The sequence below is a fragment of the Cyprinus carpio genome, chromosome A6 (genome assembly GCF_018340385.1).
Source record: "Cyprinus carpio isolate SPL01 chromosome A6, ASM1834038v1, whole genome shotgun sequence".
NCBI lineage: Eukaryota > Metazoa > Chordata > Actinopteri > Cypriniformes > Cyprinidae > Cyprinus > Cyprinus carpio.
The window spans coordinates 6,298,009-6,316,052 of NC_056577.1; the positions used below are offsets into that span (position 1 = coordinate 6,298,009).

The 18,044-nt window shown below is 37.8% G+C and overlaps 1 protein-coding gene across 3 annotated transcripts in view; it reads right to left on the reverse strand.

Annotated features, from left to right (window-relative positions):
* LOC109107723 (reticulon-1-A-like) overlaps positions 1-9,252 on the reverse strand; it is a 20,676-nt gene extending 11,424 nt beyond the window's left edge. Inside the window, exons 1-3 of one of the 3 annotated variants that reach the window (XM_042757666.1) lie at positions 8,642-9,252; positions 3,427-3,634; positions 1,828-1,966 (exon numbers count right to left, since the gene is read on the reverse strand). In XM_042757666.1, coding sequence (XP_042613600.1) covers positions 1,828-1,966; positions 3,427-3,634; positions 8,642-9,056 — 762 coding nt within the window. In that variant the 5' untranslated portion in view covers positions 9,057-9,252. Of the gene's footprint in view, positions 1-1,827; positions 1,967-3,426; positions 3,635-5,973; positions 6,109-7,511; positions 7,670-8,641 lie in introns of those variants that run through there. The other 2 variants (XM_042757667.1, XM_042757669.1) reach the window with 2 other exon arrangements.
* Between the last annotated feature and the right edge of the window lie 8,792 nt (positions 9,253-18,044).

The window sequence follows — 18,044 nt, forward strand, 5'->3', positions numbered from 1 at the left end:
TCCGTCCAGCTGCGGAAGACCTCCAGAGCTCTGAAAGGGCAGCGGGGTCTGGCTGTAACTCTATCCACAGCCCATAACCACCGCCCCCTTCACAGGGCACTAAATCTCCTTACACGGATGCTTCCATCCACTGGGCTCCCCTGCATTTGAGTCGTGGGTTAATGCAGCGCCAAGAAAAGCCATGAGGTGCTGATTTAACATTAATGTGACTGGCGCTTTTCCATTACACCACAAACTCTGCTGAGAACATGGCGACTCCTTCGCGAGATTAAGAAGCGCTTATCCCAGGATCCAAACATGTATTTAGTTCTGCTGTAAACCAGATGACTTGTGACCTCTAGTTCTGCTGTTATCAACAATTTAAGGCTTATGGGCCAGAATAAATTTTCAGAAGTAAGATCAGTTAAAAAATTTTTAAATGTGTATTAATCTATTTATTTTATATATTATTTAAATGCATTGTTTTTTGAATGGCCCACTCATCAGAACTGGAATGCCCTCAGCATGGCAACATGGGCATTTAAGCAACAACGTGTAGGGAGGTGGAAAGTGTAGTCCACATATTCATTCAAGATCATTCAGCCTCGCAGCAAACCTTGTCATGTGACGCCATCTAAAACAGAGAGCATCACATGACTAAATTCCTCAATGCTGTATCGCAGCTGATACTTTAACCCCGCCACCTCCAATAAAAAGAGTTGCTGGCTATTTGGTACCATTTCTATCCCGTCAGAGTGCAGTCCAAATCCTTTCGGCCTGATCAACAAAGGCTTCTTTGTAGAGCCATTCATGACCCGCTCCTGCAACACATGACCAAACACCCCAAACCTTGGCTACCAAAAACACACGTGAGGCCAAGTCTCGAATTCAATGCACTGGGGACACAAATCAGTACACGCTATGGGAGAGAATACAGTTGATAACAGGAAGTAACGTTAGCTGAAGTTTGGAGAACGTAAGGTTATTCAAAGTTTTTGAAAGAAGTCTTATCAGTCTTCTCAAGGTTGCATTTAATTAATCAAAAATACAATTAAACGCAGAAACAGTGAAAATAATACCACCATTTAAAATAACTATTTTCTATATTAATATATGTTAAAATATAATTTATTCCTGTCATGGCAATGCTGATATGCTGATTTTGTGAAGAAACATTTCTTACTAATACCAATGTTGAAAAAAACTGTTCTGCTTATTGTTTTGTGGAAACTGTAATAACTTTTTTCAGGATTCTTTGATTAATAGAAAGTAAAAAAGAATAGCATATATTTAAAACGGGACTCATTTATAACATTATAAATGTCTCAACGGTCACTGTTCATTTTAATGCATCCTTGTGGAATAAAATACATTTATTTCTTAAAAATAAAATAAAATAAAACTGAAAAGGAGAACAGATATGTGAATTAAGGAATTAAATGGATGTCGGCCAAGAAAGTTTGATAATCTTAAAATATCAGAAGATTGACCGGACTATAATATAAATGTGTACGTTAATCAAACCTATCACGAGTGGAACAGTTTTCATATACATGTGTATTGAGTTCCTCATTTTAGACACTGGAGGACAATTTCTAGCTCAGAAAAAAAGTGTGTGTGTGTTTTTTTTTTTTTTTTTTTTTTTTTTTTAAATCAAATTTATCTTAAACTATAGAGCATAAATGGCCCTTATTGTTCACCAAGCTCATGAAAAACATCAAGACAACCAGATTTATTTTCCAATCTTCACCCTGAGAGCATCTATGGAGCCCCAAATCAAATAAAAGAGCCTAAGCTGAAAGAACACAATCAGGATTTCATTTCCTCTGGTCTCCTGGAAGAACCAACCTTGAGCGAGTCCACCAGATCCTCCACCAGGAAGAGTCGTCGCAGCTCCTTAATCAAAGAGTTGAAGTGCGCCAGAGCCGTGTCACCGTACTTATGAGCCAACTCTGAAGAGATCCCGAAATCTTTATCCAGATACATCCTGTACAAAAGAGCAAGAGCATTTAACGTGAGAGTTAGCAACTAGTGATGGGCGCTTCTGAAACACTGCTTCGACAAACTTGGAAACCTGTGATCAAGCATGTATCAAACTGCCAAAGTCCCATGATTTAGCAAACAAGTAATCAAGGCTTAATTGCATCATTTCAATATTTCATTTAAAAATTTCAATGGTTCGCTGTGAGAGAGCAATCTCTGGAACCATGAACCAGTGTCTATATATATATTTTTTATTTTACCTGATCTCAGATCAGTGTTACACATCTGTAGACATTTTTAATGACATTTGTACAATAGAAAGGAAGTGTAGCAGTTAATAAACTCTTATTGGCTTGACTATCCAAGTTATCCAACAAACAAAACAAGCCCTACAGCTTAACATTAACATATTATACAGACACTTCATATTTAGAGACATTAAATGATTTGTTCATTGCATTTAATAGATTACACTTTCAATAAATCATTTGCAATTGGTTTGTCAAAGCTACTTTTAGGAATGTTTGGCCTGTGTTTATTGCATTTACACATTCATCGTTCTGCTACGCAACTTGTTCAATTCAATCAAAGTTTCAAAAAGCTTTGTTTCTCCCACCACTAGAGCAAAACAATGAAATTTCACTATAACACTAATCATGTCACAATTTTGCCTTTAGCAACTTTTTAGTTAGCCTTGTCTAGTGGTTATATTCATACCAACATTTAAATACAAACTGCTGTTCATTACCGTTATCTTCCTGCAGTGAACATGATTGTAAATAATTCTCTCTTAGTCATTTACAAAAAAAGCTATAAAAATGTGAATCATGTACAATCCGATTTGTACTGTTATGCATTAAACAAAAATTAGCTATACATTTTATTATATAAATAAACATGCTAACAAAACATGTTTTGCTTAAGAAGCACCATTTGTGTGGAGAAAGAAGCTGCAGGAAATGTAGACGGTTTCAAATCTACGACTTGAGGTTTCCTTTCAAGTAGGATGTTGCCTTTGAAGGTAGCTGACTATGCAGTAGACAGCAAACCAGCTCACTAGTTTTGGAACAGAGCCTAGCGTTCGAACTGAAGCAGCTGAAACAGGCTTTCCGAGAGATACAAAAGACTTTGCAACCACTTTACTTTCAAAACAACTTTATGATGTTTTTGAATATTTAAGTGGTTGGACTTTTGCCATTCCACTTCTGTTTCACAAGCGAGGCTTAAAATTTTGGCAGGGAATCAAAACCAACAGCGTGTAGTTCAAACATAAGCACCTCATGTAAGCCCAGAAGCTGAGCTCCACAGATCTGCCTCCTTACCGAAACTGGAACACAAACTGATCAAAGCAGGATTATCCTAACAGTTTCACACTCAAGGCAATGCAAAGTGAACTAAACATGGTGTGGAAATACACGAGACTGATGCCACAACAATGTGTGCGCAACATGTGTGGGTCCTCACTTGAAGGGGTGTCCATCCTCTGACTTCTGAACAGCTTGTAAAATGCCTTTGTATATCCTGAAGGAGATGGTGACAGACAGCAGGGCGAGGGCCACGTAAGAGATCACGCTGATAATACTGCACACGCTGAGGGACAGCAGCAGGAACAGACTGGCTCCAAACACCACCCCCGTCCTCTGCAGATCTCGCCAATACAGCAGGTCCACCACTGTGACAGAAAGGAAGAGTTACGTCAGCCCCAAACAGTCAGATGATGCAACTTTCTGCTTTAAAGGAGTGAACACTTTTTACATGCACATGGGCATGTTAACAGTCAACAGTGTGTAATTGAGAGTTACTGACTTAAATTACTGTGCAGAATTACTAAGAACAACTATAGCATATAATTTTTTTTATTTTTCATTTTATATTTTATTTACATACATACATATATATATATATATATATATATATATATATAAAGAATATTGCTATATTAGAATGCTTGCATTCAACAATTTTGTAAAAACAAAGAACAAACACACATAAATAATAAACAATATTTTTACATTTTTAAGTCTTTGTAAAGTCTATAGTAAGTATGTGTTCTGAGTTTGTCACACCACAGAAAAATGTACCACTCAGCCAAATTTGAATGATAAAAAAAAAATTACCCAAATCAAATAAAAAAATATACAAAAACATATCATCAAATAGCTTAAAAAACTACCCACAAAAAAATGGGGCGTGTGCGCTGTCTGTGCTGAAACCACGCCCACTCACAGGAAAGCTGCCGCCTCTTAACTGTCAAATATCGCTACAGACTGAACGGAAGTCCCAAGATTTACAAAGCCATACATATTTGCTCCGCTGCGTCATCGACAGTTATTATAATGTTGGGGGGGGGGGGGGTGGGCGGCATGATCAGTGAATCCAGTGCATCTTCGAGCCACCATTTAAGTCCCGCCCAAAAAAAAATTGAGCACATAATTGGTTAAAAAAAAAAAACAAATGAATGAATGAATAAAATTATAAAAACTGTTTAACAGTCTAACTACACTATTCAGTACTACAGAATTCACCGTCTTTGTAATGTGTTTCAATAATACATTTGTAATATTTATAATGCTTCAAAAAAAAATCATCAAAATTTAAATCACATTGAAATAAAAAATTGCTCAAAAGTGTTTAAATTCAGCAATTCTGTAAAAATATATATTTTATGTGCACACATTTTAAATATTGCTTAAATGTTTTAAGCAATTTCGAAAAAAAAAAAAAAAAAAAAAAAAAAACACTTTATATATTCAAAATATGTGCTATGTTATAATAATTTATATATAATATACACACATACATACACACAAAACTTCTTAAAATATTACTTAATATCTACAACATTTCTGAATTTAAACACTTATTATTAAACTCTTATATTATAATAATGTATTTATTTTATAAACAGTACAGTAATTTCAATTTCCATTCATTATAGCCTACTCTTTCTTTGTAAGCGGAAATATAAACCGACTTTTGGTTTCATACAGTTTACATAGTTCAGTCATTTCAGAATCTCAAAATTACCAATATTAATCAATTGATCAGCCAAAATAAAGGTTTATGAACACCTGGCCTTCTTTAAAAGTTTATTTCGAAATATGTTGATTGCACAAATGCAGGAATGTTTCAATAGCTGTCAAGTATTTAAACAGGTTTGGGTTTTTTTTTTTTTGGTGTTAAAGGCTTAGACAGGATACAGATCTTAATCAGAAAATGATGTGCAAGTAAACATGATCAGTTTTTAAGTAGTTGAAGAACAGTGGCTTCCCAGAAGAGGATATGGAACAGATAATTTTAATATGCAAATTATGTGACCACACTGAACAAAAAAAAAAACTCCATTCAGAAAAAGAAAAAACTCATGCACACACTCATGCACGGTTTCACAGATCATGTTGAATTCTGACTTTACAGCAAACCTAGTCTGTTCGTGCTGAGGGAGGATAAAAATAGGACAGAAACCTCACAGTCAGTCAAAGACCCTTCAATAATTAAACCTAATCTACAATATGTGCCAATATATCTGATCAGAGTTCACGGCAAACCAGCATGCGTCATCTTCTCTCACTGCATTTCTAAAGACAGACATCATACACCCAAAAAGCCAATGCATTTAATCAATAACTCAGAAGCACTTGTGTTCGTTCACGCTGCCCTTCCTCTTGTACCCTCGCCAGCAGACCGTTGCATAAGCTTATCGAAACAGACTCGTTCACAAAGTATTAATGCGTCACATTTTCGAAGATAAAAGTATAAAGCATTCGTATCTGCTCATAAATATTAATATTAATGTGTAGTGTTATAATGCACGCCTGAAAATACAGTATGTACTTCGGCTTTATCAAGACCCCCCTCAATAAAAAGGGCATTTTATCCGCATGATTCCTTTCTAAATCATCGACAATACGCGTAAACACAAATTGAAGTGTAAATTCGCATAAATCAAATGTGACGCATGGAGGAGGGGCGCGATTACAGAGCGTTTAACGGTCTAACTCACTAACTAACCTTGTTTGGAATCCATCTCGCTCATCTGCGAACGGACAGCCAGGGCCAAGAACACACAGAAAGCACGCCGCACCAATGACAAACGGCAGTTCCGGTCGAATTTGATGGCAGTTCCGATCGAACGAACGAACGGATTTGCTTCAAAATAAAAGTCTTCCAACTCTCAGTCACTCTCAGTGTTTGCTCAAATAATAATAAAAATATCGGTGACAGTGACATTTATTAGAAAATAAAGCTGACTCTGTTTTAACTAAAGAAAAATCTATTTTTTTAATGCTATTGAAAGAAGTCTCAGTATTTATTTGATTAAAAAGTTATTATTGCTTAGTATTATTAGCATTTAAAATACCGGTTTTCTATTTTAATATATTTTAAAAATGTAATTTATTCCTGTGATCAAAGCTGAATTTTCAGCATCATTACTGCAGTCTGTCACATGATCCGTCAAGAGTCATTCTAATATGATGATTTGGTGCTCAAGAAACATTTCTTATTCTTATCAATGATAACAAAAAGTTGTGCTTTTTGTAGAAACAGTGATACTTATTTTTCCCAGGATTCATTGATGAATAGAAAATTCAAAAGAACATTTATTTGAAATAAAAAGTACTGTCCTTGTCACATTTGATCAAATTTAATGTTATTTTCTGAACAAATGTAGAATATTATTTTTTCTTTCCGACTGCAAACCTTTGAACAGATTAAATATTAAACATTAACTGTCACAGCAGCAGAAATATCTAGAATAAACATATTAGCCTCCTTAGGTTAAAAACCCCCGATAACCAGTTATTTTATAACTTTTCCCTAAAACTGAATAAAATTTGCATAATTCATTTGGAACTCATGGGAGGCAAAATGTCAAATCTAAACTCAAAATGACCACATCTCACCCTCTCGTACAGCCAGGGACACTGCAGGTGTCTATCCAGGAAACCCTTCCGTAAGCCAGCATTCAGGGTTCACAAAAGTTTAGATCAGACGTCACCCTTCATTCCATGCTCCCAGCTTGATTTCATTGCCACAATAAGTGCCAACGTGCATAAACAATTTAAAGAGCATTGCCTCCCCTTCCAAGAATCTGAGAATAGCTACAACACAACGACAAAGTGCTTGATGCCAACACAAACAAAAAAATATTATTATAAACAAATTGTTGCTTAAAGCTCCTCATGTTGCAATGACTACTCAATTAGCTATGAATGACTTTGACACACTGCATCACATTTTCGTTAACTTTTCAAAAATGCACGGAATTCAGATTATGCAGTCAGTTCAACATTCTGTGCAGAAAACCGGCAGTTTGCCAAGAGAATTCTCTAGCAGAGGGATACATGCTTGCTGTTGTAATATGCTTTGTAATCAAGACAGCCCTGACCTCACGCAGCACAACTAGAACATTCTCTCCCACAAGCACCTTTGCAAGCAAAACCTCAAAACCGAACTTACTCAAAGCTTTACCTAATAACACTTATGGACAAAGCAAGCAAGTCTTTTCAATCCATTTTCAGGCTTTTTAGGGCAAAACAAGCATGTACCCTGTTCTTTCCAGTGCTTTATCTCCATCTCTGAGGTTGTCATGGAAGTGGTGTTATCTGCATTGGTGTGCATCGTCATACATTCCAGTCTGCAGAAGAGGTGAGGGGTGAGGAAGGAGGCACGAGTCTCTGGCTGGGGCAGGACAGGACTGAAGGCTAGAGAGAGACGCTAGGGCTCTCCTATCAGAACTGCCTGGTCATGTTCTGCAAAGGCCAGCACTGCTGCGGTCAGCTGACCACATTCAACGGCGCTGAACGCAGTGTACTAGTAACATGAGGTTTTAGCACAACATGCTCTACAAATGTTGCCTTAGGACCTGATCAAAATCATTTCAAGTTGAAGCACTAAAAACACTAACTGGAAATGAAATCAAACTGAACTTCAGACTCAATCTGTCATTTAGGATGTAATGATTACGACAGGCTTTCATTGAAGTATGCAGATGATTTATGGGTCGTTTTCCTCAAGGTCAATGACACTAAACTCGGTCAGCTAACTAAACTGACTTTTGTCCAGCCTGTATTTACAATAGGGAGGGGCACATTACGTATGTGAAGCCGAGATAAAGAGAAATAGAAACATAAAGAAAAAAGTTTTTTAAAAAAAAATAATAGAAATATTAATAGAAATAAATCGACAATTTGGCGGGTTTGTTTTTCCTGTCTGTAACACACTTGTTCCTCACGATGGCGATAAAGGGATGGATCAAGACGACGTTGAAATATTTGAAAAGTAACCAATGATCAGAGTTTCATATTAATGCTGTTCATCAAAGTGCGCAGGAACGAAGTTGAAACCAAAAAAAAAAAAAACCTTTCTTAAATCACGTGTTACATGGCATTTATAAAAACTTGTAACCTGTTCACAAAACCTTTTTTGGCTGTATAAGCATCAGTTAAAAACACGTTGAGGTAAGATTAGGACAAATGTGTGCAATAGAAAAAGTAGGTTAACAGCCAGTCAGTCTTGATTAATACATGTAATATGAATAATTCAAACGGATCTGACGACATGTCAGTTGTTCCTGGTGTAAAGTGGTGGATAAAAAAAAAAAAAAAAAAGTTTATTACGCTTATTTTAGTTTGTTATAACACTTACAGCATAAATTACATATAGATAGTGTACTTACATGAACAACAAGATTTCGATTTGGATGGTGTGACTGAAGGTTTCTCTTCTTTTTCTTCTGATTTGGTCGGTTTTGCTGTTGCACCTCCAGACGCACTGGTCGGTGCTGGTTTGACAGCTTCTGGCTCTGGTTTAGAGGTGGATGCTGGTTCTGGATCTGTGAAGTCCAGCAGAGGAGGTTCTTCGGTACGTGGCAGTGTGGACCTGTGCCTCTCCAGCGCATCTTCCGCTCCTCCGACCAGATCTAAGATACTGTCGCCGTCTGGATCTTTAGCATCTGCCTCTCGTTCCATTAAATCAGCTTCGTTATCCATCAGCGAGTTCTCGTATTTGTCTGCGCTGTATTCTTCTTCGTCGTCATCATGCTGAAAGCCATGTGAGGGTGTCGTGGAGCTTATTTCCATCTGATCGTCCATTGTTAAAATAACTTTACACCTACGTATAAGAGTAACTTATTCAAAAATGTTTTTTTTTTTCGATTTAAATTTCTGAGAAAAGAACTTTTCAAAACTTCATCAGCACACCAACGAGTGTGCGTCAGGTTCAACACGGGCCTAAAACGCAGAAACGGCGCAACCGTTTCTCTGTTTGACTAGACGCTTACTTAGAGGAAGTATATGCAAATTTGGCCAACTCTTTTATTGGCTGAACGGTGAAAAGGGGCGGTTCGACGACGCCCGAGCACCTCCTTGCGTGCAATGTTACGAGCCTAATTAGGGGCGGGGTATGCAAGTTTGCGGGTATTTAATTTGGTGAGCGGTGAAGAGGGGGAGGGGCAGCTGCGACCGTGCTTCGCTTTCTCTTCCTTAACAGAAGTGTGGAAAATAGCTGAGTGATGCTTTTCAAATAGTTAAAATTCACAGCGGTTTGAAAATGTGCTTACCTTTGTTCTTTTATGTAAACGATAGTTTTATGTTCTTAATATATGTAAGATGTAGCCTAGCTGTTGTTTAATGAAATCAACAAGAAATGTCATGTCATGCTAAAGCGACAGCCTCTAACCTTGACTATACAGGTCCTTCTCAAAAAATTAGCATATTGTGAAAAAGTTCATTATTTTCCATAATGTAATGATAAAAATTAAACTTTCATATATTTTAGATTCATTGCACACCAACTGAAATATTTCAGGTCTTTTATTGTTTTAATACTGATGATTTTGGCATACAGCTCATGAAAACCCAGAATTCCTATCTCAAAAATTAGCATATCATGAAAAGGTTCTCTAAACGAGCTATTAACCTAATCATCTGAATCAACTAATTAACTCTAAACACCTGCAAAAGATTCCTGAGGCTTTTAAAAACTCCCAGCCTGGTTCATTACTCAAAACCGCAATCATGGGTAAGACTGCCGACCTGACTGCTGTCCAGAAGGCCATCATTGACACCCTCAAGCGAGAGGGTAAGACACAGAAAGAAATTTCTGAACGAATAGGCTGTTCCCAGAGTGCTGTATCAAGGCACCTCAGTGGGAAGTCTGTGGGAAGGAAAAAGTGTGGCAAAAATGCTGCACAACGAGAAGAGGTGACCGGACCCTGAGGAAGATTGTGGAGAAGGACCGATTCCAGACCTTGGGGGACCTGCGGAAGCAGTGGACTGAGTCTGGAGTAGAAACATCCAGAGCCACCGTGCACAGGCGTGTGCTTTTGAACCAGAAACAGCGGCAGAAGCGCCTGACCTGGGCTACAGAGAAGCAGCACTGGACTGTTGCTCAGTGGTCCAAAGTACTTTTTTCGGATGAAAGCAAATTTTGCATGTCATTCAGAAATCAAGGTGCCAGAGTCTGGAGGAAGACTGGGGAGAAGGAAATGCCAAAATGCCTGAAGTCCAGTGTCAAGTACCCACAGTCAGTGATGGTCTGGGGTGCCATGTCAGCTGCTGGTGTTGGTCCACTGTGTTTTTATCAAGGGCAGGGTCAATGCAGCTAGCTATCAGGAGATTTTGGAGCACTTCATGCTTCCATCTGCTGAAAAGCTTTATGGAGATGAAGATTTTGTTTTTCAGCACGACCTGGCACCTGCTCACAGTGCCAAAACCACTGGTAAATGGTTTACTGACCATGGTATTACTGTGCTCAACTGGCCTGCCAACTCTCCTGACCTGAACCCCATAGAGAATCTGTGGGATATTGTGAAGAGAAAGTTGAGAGACGCAAGACCCAACACTCTGGATGAGCTTAAGGCCGCTATCGAAGCATCCTGGGCCTCCATAACACCTCAGCAGTGCCACAGGCTGATTGCCTCCATGCCACGCCGCATTGAAGCAGTCATTTCTGCAAAAGGATTCCCGACCAAGTATTGAGTGCATAACTGAACATAATTATTTGAAGGTTGACTTTTTTTTGTATTAAAAACACTTTTCTTTTATTGGTCGGATGAAATATGCTAATTTTTTGAGATAGGAATTTTGGGTTTTCATGAGCTGTATGCCAAAATCATCAGTATTAAAACAATAAAAGACCTGAAATATTTCAGTTGGTGTGCAATGAATCTAAAATATATGAAAGGAAAATAATGAACTTTTTCACAATATGCTAATTTTTTGAGAAGGACCTGTTTTTGATCATAATTCAAAAATCATAAACATATAAAAAAATCTCTCTCTCTAAAGGTTCAACAGATTGTTGATTTTTTTTCTGACTATTATTTCATATTTCATCTCTGGCTCTACAGGGTTAAGGCTGTTCTGTTATGCTCCAGAAAATTCTGAACATTGTGTACTTGGGACACATGTGTAATGTAAATGTTATCTTTGTCACACATGCAACACAACAAAGGAATCCAGGTGGATACAGACTGTAAACTGAGACATCAAAAATCACTAATTAATTTATACCCTCCTGATATCCCAATAATGTCTCAGGTCTTTCCTTTAGTGTGAGTGAAAACTGAAAGTCTGATCACCTGAAAAAATGTATAGTGCACTTAAAAACCTTAACAAAAGCAATATGAATAGTGATGCAAGCATTGGCAAGCACTACTATGGTCAACAGCTTGTGAGCTACTGATCATCAGCTGTTTTAACACATTAAGTTGATCTTTTAAGTCTTCTCAATATCATTGCAGATTCTGGTGAGTCTGTCCTCTGTGCTGTAAAAAGGAGACAAAGGCATTTTTGAGGGATAGTTTGTCCTCTCCAGATAACAGCAGTCTCCATTGTCATCCAAGTGCCAGTGGGGAAGCAAAGTATACCAAACCAGTTCTGCAGGGTCTTTGTGCTGCGCTGGATTCATGCCTGGGCTGACTGATAACCTGCCTTTGCCTCTACTGATTGATTAATCGTAGAGATGTTTGGTGCACATCTTCTAATCTGGCCTTCTTGTTCTTTCTAATCTTATCTTCTAGTGTTTTGGTTTGTGCAAAAAAGACACATGCATCTTTTGTAAGAGAAAGGACGAAGGAATATATTATTGGATCTCAGAACAAAACCATTATAAAAGATTAGCTTTAATCTCCTAGTTACTCAAATTGCTGATTCATGTAGCAGTTATCTTGAAACCCATAAAAGTGAGTCAATGGAGCGCAATACTTATTTCCCAGAACACAGAGTGCTATCATCTTAGTCATACTAAGCAGGGGAAAAAGGGAGTCTCCTAGAGCTTTCTTAAACATTGCAGTTACCATGATCTTTTATGATCTAAGGTTCATTGTAACTTTTTTATATAATAATTTGTGTTATGTTCTAATTAAGCAATCAAGGTCACTTATAGGCACTCAATGTCATGCAATATTCTGGATAAAGAGGCAGTTTCCCAGACAGGGTTAAAATAAAGCCAGGAGTAGGCTTAATCTAGAATAGTTAATCATGGTTTTAAAAATGGCTTTCTGAAACACAGATTAGGAACAAATTACTAACACTGGACTATGGAGTCCTGAGCTATAATAAACCAGATTAAAACCAATTGTGCTAATCTGAATTAGCATGAAAGATTACCTATAAATGTAATGAAATTGTATGGAACTGAGAAGCAAACCCAAGGAAACAATGGCAGTAGAAAATTAAAAAAAAAACTTTACTGAACAAGAGGAAACTTTTTAAAGCAAGCAAAATAAACTGCACACATCAGCTGTGGAATAAAAGAAAAGAAAAGATTAGAAATCTGTTTGTAATTTATTGCAATTAGTTGTTGTTGAAGGCAAACAAAGTAGCTTCGCTTTCACAATGAAACAGCGTCTCCACAACATGGCGCCGGCGGCAACAGTGAGAATAAAGGTTACGCCTTTTTTCTTTATGTGAACATTTTGGCAGTGTTATGCAAATCTTCCCACACATGTTAGAACAAGCCATTTTAGGGGGGCGTGGTTGACTCTTAACTTTTATAAAGAATATCTCTTTGGGTTTGAGACTTTAGTATTTGCAACTTTACAGATCTTCTTTACATTTACATTACATTTACATTTAGCAGACGCTTTTATCCAAAGCGCCTTACAAATGAGGACAATGGAAGCAATCAAAAACAACAAAAGAGCAATGATATATAAGTGCTATAACAAGTCTCAGTTAGCCTAAACACAGTATACGCAAGGGCTTTTAAATAATATAATAAATAAAAAGAAAACAGATAGAATAGAAAAAAGAATAGAGCAAGCTAGTGTTAGAGGTCTTTTTTTATAATTGTATAATAAATGAAAAGAAAACAGATAGAATACAAAAAGATTAGAAAGCTAGTTAGTTTTTAGTTTTTTTAAATAGAATTAGAATAGTGAGTGCTAAAGTTAGAGGGTCAAATAAAGATGGAAGAGATGTGTTTTAAGCTGATTCTTGAAGATGGCTAAGGACTCAGCTGCTCAGATTGAGTTGGGCAGGTCTTTCCACCAGGAGGGAACATTTAATTTAAAAGTACGTAAAAGTGACTTTGTGCTTCTTTGGGATGGCACAATCAAGCGATGTTCACTTGCAGAACGTAAGCTTCTAGAGGGCACATAAGTCTGAAGTAATAAATTTAGGTAAAGGGGTGCAGAGCCAGTGGTGGTTTTGTATGCAAACATCAATGCCTTGAATTTTATGCAAGCAGCTATTGGTAGTCAGTGCAAACTGATAAATAGAGGTGTGACGTGTATTCTTTTCGGCTCATTAAAAATTAATCTTGCTGCCGTGTTCTGGATTAATTGTAAAGGTTTGATAGAATTGGCTGGAAGACCTGCCAAGAGAGCGTTGCAATAGTCTAGCCTGAGGGAAAGGGAAACTGGTCTGTAGTTCTCTAAAAGAGATGGGTTGAGGGTGGGTTTCTTAAGGAGTTGAGTTATACGAGCCTGTCTAAATGATGAGGGGAAAACACCTGTATGAAGGGATGTGTTAATGATGTGAGTGAGTGCAGGTACAACTGCAGGAGAAATGGCTTGAAGGAGACGAGATGGAATAGGATCAAGCGGACAAGTAGTAGGATGATTAGAAAGGATGAGTTTGGAGACTTCAGCCTCAGAGAGTGAAGAGAAGGATGTGAATGAGTGTATGTTTGCTGGTGAGATGTGCTTGATGGATTGTGGTGTGGAAAATTGTGCACTGATGTTTTTAATTTTATTAATGAAAAACATGGCAAAGTCGTCAGCTATTAGAGATGAAGCTTAGAACGGTGTTTGCGTAGAACATCAAATAACCAAGGGGCTGAAGGGGTGGTACGGGCTGGCCTGGAAGACAAGGGGCAAACAGTAAAACTCTCTTTATGCACCGAGAGCTGGTAACACTCCAAAGAGAAAGGAAACATTTCAATCACATCATATGACCCCTTTAAATTCTGGACTAGACTAAGTCTAAGACTATTTGAAACAATGACATAGAAAGCATATTTCTGTTAATCTGGTTTAAAGTTTGAGTCTAGGACTATGCTTAATCTCTGTCTGGGAAACTGCCCCTTGGTGTTTAAAGGGATAGTTCACCCACATTCTGTCATTATTTACTCACTCTCCACATTTTCATTTTTCTTCTGTTGTGCACAAAAGAAGGCATTTTGAAGAATGTTGCTAACCAAACAGTTGACAGTAGCCATTTACTTCAATTTTTTTTCAATTTTCCCATATATAGAAGTCAACATGGTTACCATCAACTGTTTGGTTAGCAACATTCTTCAAAATATCTTCTATTGTGCTCAGCAGAAGAAAGAAACTTCATGGGTGAGTAAATGTTGACAGAATTTTAATTTGTGGGGTGAACTATCCCTTTAATGACAAATTTCCATCAAAACGTGATTTTAAGCAAATAAGTTAAATGTCATCCTTACACTGGTCCCTGAAATGTAAACTCTCAAAAGTAGTATAGGGAGGAAGAGTCATCCCACAAAAACTGATGGATTATTGTGGCTCTATCCCTCTGTCAAGATATTTCAGGAGGTTTCTTTGATCAGGGTGTTTTGTGGGTTTGTTGTTCCAAATTTGGAAGAATAATCTGTCTGGCATTTAATAGTGGAATTTGCAGGGCAATGAACTGTGATCTTCACTCAGTTACAGCAGGGGTGTGCTTCACTTGGCAATGAACAGCACTCACATATGCAAACAATCTCTTATTATCACACTGCACAAGCTTATCCGTCTAAATTCTTCAACTATTTATTCCTAAAATACCATCCACCTAATCACCAGGAACTGCCTTGTTGATAGAAATCAGACTCATTAGAATTGGTGACATGTCATATGTTGTGATTACAAGTTTTCCTTTCTCTTTGGAGTGTTACAAGCTGTTCGTGCATAGATAAGATCCATAAAGTTGCAAAGACTAAAGTCTCAAACCAAAAGAGATATTCTTTAAAAAAAGTTAGGGGCATCTATGCCCTCCTAAAATGCCTCATTTAAACATGCCCCCACATCTCTACGTCATGATGTGGGACGATTTGCATAACACCGCCCAAATGTTCACACAAAGAAAGAAGGCATAACTTTTATTCTTGCTGTCATATTGTTGCCACCACCGCCATGTTGTAGAGACGCTGTGTGTTTCGTTGTGAAAGCGAAACTACTTAGTTTGGCCTTCCAAAAGAGGACACAACTAGATATCAGTGGTTAAGTTGTTTACAACACTGTTCCAGAACAGTTCAACCCAAATATTTGAGTGTGTGCAGCGAATTTTATTGAGGACCGTTTCCTGGGAGACTAGCCTATGCCGTCTGTGTTTCTATAAAGTGGGGCAGTTCCAACTTTACGAGGACAGATTCTGACTCACAGTCTGTAAGTATGTTTTCATATTTAAAGAATTTGCCACTGATAATTCAACACGAGTTTTGAGCAGTGTAGAGTAGCGCTTGTTGTTTCTTCAATCACAAATGCAGACATGGTTTTATGTTTATGCTGCGCGATACACAAAGCGTAAAAAGACGGTATAAGTCATTATAATCAGTAACATTAATTATGTCCCCACTGGATGCAACAAATGGCTCATTTGTAATGGGTTTTATCAGTTTTGTCTTGTCGCATGGGGGGACTCGGCATCACAATATGTTAAGGGGCGTAACGTTTCTGTCACACGATTGAGGTATTTGGCCAGTCACAACGCACTGAATAGCTGGCCAATCAGCGTACAACTCGCTTTTCAGAACGATGAGCTTTGTAAAAATCGACACGTTTCAGAAGGCGGGGCATAGAGGAGCAAAAATAATGTACAGTGTGTGGAAAATAATGTGATTTTTGAACATTAAACCACATAAATACATTGCATTACACCAAATACATAAAATAATGTTCTTTTTGGCAACATGACCCCTTTAAATAGTGTTTTAAAAGCTAAAGAATATTGAACGTTCTGTTATTATTTACTCGCTCTCATTAATTTTTTGTTATTGTTACTAAAACTATCCATCTTCGGTAACTGAAATAAAGCTGTAATCAAAAAAATATATAAATAGTAGATAAAACAAACATACAAAGGTAAATGTTCTTATGGTACTAGGCTAACTGAAATAAAATGTTAAAGTACTAAAAAATACTAAAACTAAAATTGAAATAAAAATAAAAATGCCTGAAGATTTTAAACACTATATGTGATATATATTAATGTTGTAGTAATCGAGACTATTCTTGGTCTTGAGACCGGTCTTAAGACCATTTTTTTTATGGTCTTGGTCTTGTCTCGGTCTCAAGCACATTTGCACACACTCATGCAGCTTTTTACTTCTCAATATGTTAATTGATGGATTGTGGATTACTTGTGGATTATTGTGATGTTTTTATCAGCTGTTTGGACTCTCATTCTGACGGCACCCATTCACTGTAGAGGATCCATTGGTGAGCAAGTGGTGTGATGATAAATTCCCCCAAATCTGTTCTGATGAATAAACAAACACATCAATATCTTGGATGACCTGAAGGTGAGTAAATTTTAAGCACATTTAAGTTCCAGACACCAACATAGTGTTGGCCCAGATCTGGCCCACATCTAGCCCGCTTGAAATCCATGTGGCCCACATGTGGGCCAGATCTGTGCCAACACTGCTTGCTGTCTGGGATGAGTTTCAAAGTGTGTACATTTTATCTACAGTGAAAGTATGCAATGCATCCCATCTAGCTCTTTGTAACTTTTTTCTGGCATTATCCTTTGTCTGAGAGTATTCCTAGACGCTGAAATAGTGCATGCCCTCTGCTCTCTTATGTCAGATCTACGACTCCTACACTGCTGGTTAGATCTGGCTCCACCCTTGTTTCTCAGCTGTGTCCTGTATCTACTTGCTACTTCGCCCTGAGCATTTATCACAGGCGGAGACAGTCCTGTTTTTGGAACACTACGTGTCGTGGCACACACAATTTGTAGGCTTGCACTGGCTGCGCGTTATAACATCATGTAGCACCTAGATGTCAACAGGAATCACTCATGCCTGCCGGGTCAGTAGTCTCGTATCTAAAGGCCATTGCATATTTGTGTGTAAATGGTGTGCTGATGTCTATGGGAACATACTGTTCAGAAACACACCACACCACACTCATCCAGCTCTGGATGCACAACTACAAAGCACTCAATTTCCTCATTCTGCCTTGCACAGAAAAATATTCCAATTTTGGCAGTGAGAGATGACAGAAGAGCCATGTTATGCACAGGCTCTTGCCTCTGTTTACAAAATCAAGATTACACAATCTTCACATAAGAAGTGTTGTGCAGTTAATTGGATAAACTGGCCAAAGACCATATGCTTAAACAAAGGCTGGAAAGGATGCATTATGTAATACGACAAAGAGGATGAAAAACCTTGGCATGCTTGACAGCAGGACTTTGGACATTCCATGCATGTGAAAGAGCTTCAAGCCCAGAGAAAACATTAAGTGACCACAGTGCGTCAACTGAATCCGTTTACATTTCTGGTGCACAACTCTCAAATCCTCTTCTTCCTATGTTAGGCTATGTAGCGCCCCGTCGTACATTTCTGCCACACACTCAACAATCACAAGACATGAATTCTAAAATAGCACCTGAGCAGTAAAGAGC